General features: G+C 44.0%; 1 protein-coding gene across 1 annotated transcript; it reads left to right on the top strand.

Annotated features, from left to right (window-relative positions):
* Window positions 1-2,116: 2,116 nt before the first annotated feature.
* GPR119 (G protein-coupled receptor 119) lies at window positions 2,117-8,344 on the top strand. Its single transcript, XM_054472769.1, has 2 exons — window positions 2,117-3,355; window positions 5,241-8,344. Exon 1 carries the CDS (start codon window positions 2,344-2,346, stop codon window positions 3,349-3,351), a length of 1,008 nt encoding a protein of 335 aa, XP_054328744.1. The 5' UTR covers window positions 2,117-2,343; the 3' UTR covers window positions 3,352-3,355; window positions 5,241-8,344.

Here is an 8,344-nt window from a genome sequence, read left to right as displayed (position 1 = left end):
GATATAACTATGACTGTCCCCATGTTACACATGAGGAAACCAAGGACAGTGGTTCTCAATCCTGGCTGAATATTAGAATCACCCAAGGAACTTTTAAAACTCCCATTGCACAGGTACCACCCAGAATAATTATGTTAGAATCTCCTGGTGTGTGGCCCAAACAGCAGTATTTTTTGGAATCACCAGGTGATTCCAATGCACTGCTAAGGGTAAGAACCATTGCACTAGAGCAGTGCTTCTCAAAGTGTGGTCCCTCAGCAAGTAACAGCAGTATCTGGGAACTTGTTAGAAATGCAGATTCTGGCTGGGCACGGTGGCTCACGCCTGTAATCCCAACACTTTGGGAGGCCGAGACAGGTGGGTCACCTGAGGCCAGGAGTTCAAGACCAGCCTGGCCAACACGGTGAAACCCTGTCCCTACTAAAAATACAAAATTAGCTGGGCTTGGTGGCTGCACACCTGTAATCCCAGCTACTCGGGAGGCTGAGGCAGGAGAATTGCTTGAACCTGGGAGGTGGAGGTTGCAGTGAGCTGAGATCACACCATTGCACTCCAGCCTGGACGACAAGAGCGAAACTCCTTCTCAAAAAAAAAAAAAAAAGAGAGAAAGAAAAAGAAAAGAAAGAAAGAAATGCAGATTCTCAGACTCACCAATGACCTGAAACTCTGGGAGTAGGGCCCAATAACCTGGGTTTTAAGACACCTTCCAGGTGATTCTGATACACTCTATAGTTTGAACATGGGTTTGAAAAGGGCTAACTTGACTCCGTGGAGTCAAGAGCTGGGGAAACCCAAGCACACCTTAGGTCCAGGTATAAAATTAGGCTAGGTTCTAAGCAACTGGAATCAATCTCCTAATGGACGTACCAAAGAATAAGGACTGTTTTCAGGATGGCAACTAGAATACTGAATCCCCACAACACAGTCTTTCTGATCCTTTTTTAGGAGAGACATCTGCCAAAGGCCCTCTCAGACTGTCAAAACATCCTGGAATATATTTGCGTCCAACTCTGCACCTTGCTCTCTATTCCCTCACTTCGAACAGTAACCTTTCCCATTTGTGCTCTCACCTGAACTGAGTAAATAAGCTTCTAACCACTCTTCTCCCCACCCCTCTCTTCTTGGTATCCAAGATGAGAGTGGCAGGCGAAAGGGTAGTTCTAATGTACCCAAGCAAATGGATACACATCCTAAAACAGGAGTGACTTATGCAGCTGCCCCTCCGGAGTGCATCTTACCTGCTTCAGCAACACAGTCGCCCTTTGGTCTAACCTCCCCCCCCAACCGCCCCCACGTTCCTATTCCTGGAAAATGGAAAATTCCATAGCCAAACATCAAGCAGACACTTCCCAGAATGCAGCTCATCTCCTCTTCTCCTCCCGCAGAGATACCTCAGGTCTGTAGGATTAAGAAAGGCAAGCCCAGCAGCCACTACTTACTGACCAGGCCTGGCCCAACATGCTGCAGAAATAATCAACAAGTATACTTGAGAGACAGCAGTGCGAGGTGGCGAATGGGCTCTAAACTGAATGACAGCTGTTAACAGTTTTTGGCCCTGTTTTTCCTGTCCTGAATCCTCAACTGAGATCCTAGGGATGAGAAACGGGGGAACAGCACGCCCTACTTAAGAGAATTAGAATTTGAGGCGCTAGGAAGCAAAAGGTAAGAAACAGCTTAAATGTGTGGTAGCACTCCTGAAAGTATGCTGGGGACCCTCAAAAAGCTCACCTGCCCTCACTTCCCACTTCAACTGATTATGAGCATCTTGCTTGATTAAAAGCAATTCATAATAGTAATTGAGAATTAGTTATTAAGAAAAAGCTTAATTAAGCTGAGATTAATTATTTAAGCTGGTACTCGAGGTTTTGGAAGAAAAGTAGAAATTTAATGTCAAGGTATGGAGGAAGAAAAAAGTATGATTGGAGTCAATTATATCTTTTGACAGACAGGAGACCTGATGAATGTCCCTGTCCCTCCAGAATCCCTGAAGCACCAGTGAAGGGAGAGGGCCTGGTGAGACAGCATGTACAGGTACTTGGGAGTTGTCTAGTAACTTGGTTGTTGGAGGGGGAGGGACTTGTTCAGGGCCCAGGGGGAGGTCTATACTGAAGTTGCTGCCTTTAGAGAGCTGGAGAGGCAGGAGGCTGAGGACTGAAAAGAGAGGGTGAGTAATTCTTCATGACCTGTAGGATCCCAAAGATGGCGACCTGCCAGCCTGGACTGCCAGTGAAGGCCAGAATCGTGCTGTAGCTCTGAACCCACAGCTCCTCTTCCCCTGGCCCATGAGAATTTCAGCTGGAGAGACAGCATGCCCTGGTAAGTGAAGTCCTGCCACTTCGAGACATGGAATCATCTTTCTCATTTGGAGTGATCCTTGCTGTCCTGGCCTCCCTCATCATTGCTACTAACACACTAGTGGCTGTGGCTGTGCTGCTGTTGATCCACAAGAATGATGGTGTCAATCTCTGCTTCACCTTGAATCTGGCTGTGGCTGACACCTTGATTGGTGTGGCCATCTCTGGCCTACTCACAGACCAGCTCTCTAGCCCTTCTCGGCCCACACAGAAGACCCTGTGCAGCCTGCGGATGGCATTTGTCACTTCCTCCGCAGCTGCCTCTGTCCTCACGGTCATGCTGATCACCTTTGACAGGTACCTTGCCATCAAGCAGCCCTTCCGCTACTTGAAGATCATGAGTGGGTTCGTGGCCGGGGCCTGCATTGCCGGGCTGTGGTTAGTGTCTTACCTCATTGGCTTCCTCCCACTCGGAATCCCCATGTTCCAGCAGACTGCCTACAAAGGTCAATGCAGCTTCTTTGCTGTATTTCACCCTCACTTCGTGCTGACCCTCTCCTGCGTTGGCTTCTTCCCAGCCATGCTCCTCTTTGTCTTCTTCTACTGCGACATGCTCAAGATTGCCTCCATGCACAGCCAGCAGATCCGAAAGATGGAACATGCAGGAGCCATGGCTGGAGGTTATCGACCCCCACGGACTCCCAGCGACTTCAAAGCTCTCCGTACTGTGTCTGTTCTCATTGGGAGCTTCACTCTATCCTGGACCCCCTTCCTTATCACTGGCATTGTGCAGGTGGCCTGCCAGGAGTGTCACCTCTACCTAGTGCTGGAACGGTACCTGTGGCTGCTCGGCGTGGGCAACTCCCTGCTCAACCCACTCATCTATGCCTATTGGCAGAAGGAGGTGCGACTGCAGCTCTACCACATGGCCCTAGGAGTGAAGAAGGTGCTCACCTCATTCCTCCTCTTTCTCTCGGCCAGGAATGGTGGCCCAGAGAGGCCCAGGGAAAGTTCCTGTCACATCGTCACTATCTCCAGCTCAGAGTTTGATGGCTAAGACGGTAAGGGCAGAGAAGTTTCAAAGTGCCTTTCTCCTCCCCACTCTGGAGCCCCAACTAGATCAGCAGGAGCTAGGGGGATGAGAGCACTTGCTTCAGGCAATTGACCCCTGTCCCAGCATCTCCTACCCCCAGACTGAGAGGTAACTGAGGCAGGGTCCTGACTTTCTTCTATAATCAGTTTCCCCATTTTCAAATCGCCACTCCTCCCTGTCCTTCTTTTGAAATGAGCCTGTCTCTGGTGTACAGGTACACTTACTTAAAGCAAGAAATGTACTGCTAAAAAGATGCTTATAGATCAAAATCTGTTTTTGAGTATACCAGAGCAGCACTGTCCAACAGAAATATAATGTGAGCCACACGCATAATTTTACATGTTCTAGTAACCGTGTTATAAAAGTAAAAAGAAACAGGCAAAACTAATATTTTATTTATCCCAATGTAACCAATATATTGTTTTCAACATGTCATCAATATAAAAATTATGCTGGGTTTTTTTTCATACTAAGTCCTTGAGATCTGGTGTGTATTTTGCCCTTACAAAACATCTCAATTTAAACTAGCCATATTTCAAATTCAGTAGCCACACGTGGCTAGTGGCCCCCATACTGAAAAGCACTAGAGAAATGAGGTTCTGTTATTTTTAAGTGTTTACTATAGTGACTTACTACAGTAATTGCTTTGGCAAGGTAAGGAGTCCCTCCTCCTCCTGCCCTTACTGATATTAATCAGAGATCTTATATGGTGAATGTGCCTAAAAGGCAGAAACCTCAATTCCTCTAAAGCTTGTCTTTTCGCACACCTCATGATGTTTAAAAATAGGCTATTTCCCAAAGAAACACTATCTTGTGATTATTTCTGCTGTTACCGGTCCCAATCCACCACCTTTTAACTCTCTGCTGCCCCTTCCCTTAAGATGGCCTCATATGTCACTTGTGGCTACTTGCTGATGACAATGCTGGATCACAAATTCTGAGGCACTGGGAGGCAAGAGAGAGAGAAAAAATGTGGGTACCAAGGCAGGCACAGCCAAGCTCTCCAGACTGGAGCCACTTTGCTCCTCAGGGCTCCTTCCACTTACTCCCAATTTTGCATTTTCCTAAGAAACTGTTGCACAGGAGACCAGCTGAGGAGCAGGTGCCTCATCCTCCTTTCTGTGGGGTACAGAAAATGACAAGGTTGGCAGATGGGAACTATGCTCAGTTTCCCTCTGGGCAACCTGGCAGCAAAAAAATCAAGAACTGAATGGCGAAGACACTCAGGAACCACTCTCTGCCTTTCTGAGTTTCCCTGTAACCCTCTCCAAAACCTCCTGATCTCCACAGTGGATTGCTAGAGAGTTTGGCTCTCAAGACCTTAAACTGTAATATTGCCCCAGAAAGCTGCCGAGTTGACAACAAAAGAGGGCAAGAAGAAACCAAAACAGTATGGATTAACTTGCCTAGGATTTGGTACTGAATTAGGTACCAAATTAGGTACCAACCTTAGGTGGGTTAATCCCTCAATATCCCTAAATTAATGACCTGAGGATGCATTTGAATCCAACGTGTAATGGCTAATTCCAAGAGGCCCTTGAAATTTTTCATTCTAATCACAAATTATAATGTTTAGACCTGGATGGAATCCAGCCACCCTCCTTTCAAAGGATGTCACCACACCACTATGCTTTGCACTTGGATTTTCTTAATTCCCCTTAGTCTTAGATTAACGCCCAGATTTCTTTCCTCAGTCATTCAGAGGATAATGATTATCCCTTTCAGTTTCCCTACTCTTGAAAATTTCCTTCTCCCTACCTTCACCCTATATCTTCTTCAGCCCAAATGGTCTGTTTCTCATTGATCTATTCTACTACATACACATCAACCCACTTTTGGTAAATTTTTTGCAGTCGCTTTCCTTACCAGTCTGGCCCAGAGGAGAAACATGCTTGCTTTCACCATAGCAAGCATCGTGTTCCTACAACTGAAGAACTTTTTGACTCTCAAGTGGATGATGGAACCCAATATGCCTTGAAATGCTGAGCATCTGGCAAGTACCAGGCCAGCAATAAGGCACATTCTTGGATTGTATTGTGAGTTACTGGGAACTAGGTAAAATACGAATAACTGGATTTTGGACAAAATTGAAAGCAGGGTCAAACCAATGCCCTCCTTACTGGTGGTTCAAAGCTTAAATCCTGGCCTTGCTACAAAGGACTGATCTTGCCAAGGTAATATAAGCAAAGTGGAATGGAAATTAAAGTTAATTCTGAAGCCAAGGTCCTTTTAGAAAAAAAAAAAAAGTAAATTAGCCTGATTTAATCATTCCACATTTTAAACATATATCAACATCACATTGTACCCCATGTAATATATACAATTATTTGTCAATTAAAAATAAAATATATATATATTTTTAAGTACAGAAAAGCAGGAGGGGAGGGGAGGCCAGGTGATCAGTGTGTTATTAGGTTCAATCTAAGAAACTCTGCTACCCCTGGGAGTCAGTATGTGCAGTGGAAAAATCACAGATCTTGAAATCCAACAGACCAGTGTTCAAATGATGATTCAGTCATTTAAATTCTCAAACTAGATCTCTCATTCATCAAACTGGGGTAATGATGCCTACTTTACATGGTTATATTGAAGATTAACTCAGATAATGTATATGTAAATATCTAGTAAACTACAGCACATTGTTAGTGCTCAAAAATGTCAGTTCTCTTCCTCTTCTTTAAACACCCTGAACTAAACAGTCAGTTGACCCATTTAAGGGAGTCCCTCATATTCAGATATTGTGACATATAGGACAAGGACAATTGGACTCAGAACTGTAAATTCCTCAACCCCTGAATAAGATTTTTAAAAATGAGTGATGAGAGGTGATTCAGGTTGAAAAAGACAAACAATAAATCTAATACCTTAGCAGTATCAAGACAGAGCAGATACAAACAAGGCACGGGCACTAGTATGGTAATTGGATTTAAGAGTAATCACAATTAAAAACACTGTGTTTGGCCGGGCACAGTGGCTTACGCCTGTAATCCCAGCATGTTGGGAGGCTGAGGCAGGTGGATCACGAGGTCAGGGGTTCAAGACCAGCCTGACCAATATGCTGAAACCCTGTCTCTACTAAAAATACAAAAATTAGCCGGGCACGATGGCAGGCGCCTGTAATCCCAGCTACTCAAGAGGCTAAGGCGGGAGAATCGCTTGAACCTGGGCGGCAGAGGTTGCAGTGAGCCGAGATCGCGCCACTGCACTCCAGCCTGGGCGACAGAGTGAGACTCCATCTCAAAACAACAACAACAACAATAGCAACAACACTGTGTTTAATAAGCCACCAAAAGCAGAGATACAGGATGCTACACAAAAGTCTAATGGCTTTCTTTGATGCAGGCTCCTTCACAGATAAGGGAATGTACTGGAAACGTTTAGATTTCATTCATACATCTGATGTTGTTTCCTGATAGGCTTACCAAGAAGCCAGATTCCGTTCAGCAAGGTGATCAAAACATCCCAGATATTAATACCTTGTAGAATGCAATGTAGGCCAATCAGTCCCATTTATTATTTCCATGAAGAGCTTACTGTGAATTTGTGGTGTTTTTGTTTTAAGAGACAGGGTCTCGCTCATCACCCAGGCTGGAGTGCAGTGGTGCGATCATGGCTCACTGTAGCTTCAACTTCCCAGACTCAAGCAATCCTCTCACCTCAGCTTCCTGAGTAACTGGGACCACAGGCACATGCCACCATGCCCAGCTAATTTATTTATATTTTGTAGAGACAGGGTCTCCCTATGTTGTTCATGATAGTCTTGAGTGATCCTCCCACCTCAGCCTTTCAATGTGCTGTGATTACAGGAGGAAGCCGCTGCACCAGGCTGAATTTGTAATTAAAATTGTAACATGACTAAGTTTTATATTAATTCCTTAGGTAGGAAAGGTTATATATATCAACACCTCAATTTCAGAGGACTATTCTCAAAGAACATAAGGATACTATATGCCTCTGTGCAGAGGTGTTTTAAGTGGTTTCACAAGTGTTAGAGGCAGGTTGCCCTGACCAACACACTCCTGCTTGTCCATATGTCCAGTGTCAGCCAGAGATAGCCTTGGGATATCTTCTCCCTAGAAGGAGAAGTGTTAACTGGTTCAAATGGGAATTGAACTCATGACCTTGATTTAATTCCCACCATGCTCAGTCACTGGCCAAACTGAGTAGAGACCAGTGAAAACAGCAGGCACAAGATACTTAAGGACACACATCGAATCAGCAAAAACAAGAATAGCAATGGACCCAATGACAGACCACAACTCCTTGGCTACTGTCAGCCACTCAATTCTGTGGCCCCTTCAGTATTTTCCACGTCATCCTTCAAACTGCTGACAGGTCTGGAATTTTCTCCTTTTAATTAAAAAATCTTCACTTGTTATTTCTGCAATCTTATAAATTCAATGATGGTGCCTACAAATGCCAATCGTCATTCATTCATTCATCTGTCCATCCACTTACCTATCTCACAAACATTGAGAGCTATGTGCTAAAATTGCCCCAGCTTTGCTGGGATATCTTCTAAAGGTATAAATTGATATATAAATGATGTTTACTATTTCTTTTACGATTATAAAAACAACTTTTGTTCATTAAAAAAATTTTGCAAACATAGGAAATCACAAAGATACCCATAATTATACTATCCAGAGATGACCACTGTTATTCTCCTTCATCTGTTTTTTTCACTTAACATTATATTGTGTATATTTTCCTATGTCATCAAGTCTTTTTCAAAAACACAACTTGTAATGGTTGCATGTTTTTTCAACAAATGGCATAATACTTTAACTATTTCCCTATAGCTGTGCTAAAACTTAGGTTGTTTCTAATTTCTGTTATAATAGCATGATAAATATCCCTGTGTATAAATCATTGGCATGTCTCTGTCCCATTCCTTAGGATAAATTCACCAAGCAGTATTACTAGATCAAGGAGCATTAAATATTTATAAGTATTT

The sequence above is a fragment of the Pongo pygmaeus genome, chromosome X, assembly GCF_028885625.2.
Source record: "Pongo pygmaeus isolate AG05252 chromosome X, NHGRI_mPonPyg2-v2.0_pri, whole genome shotgun sequence".
Lineage (NCBI taxonomy): Eukaryota > Metazoa > Chordata > Mammalia > Primates > Hominidae > Pongo > Pongo pygmaeus.
This window is presented reverse-complemented; position numbering and strand designations above follow the sequence as displayed.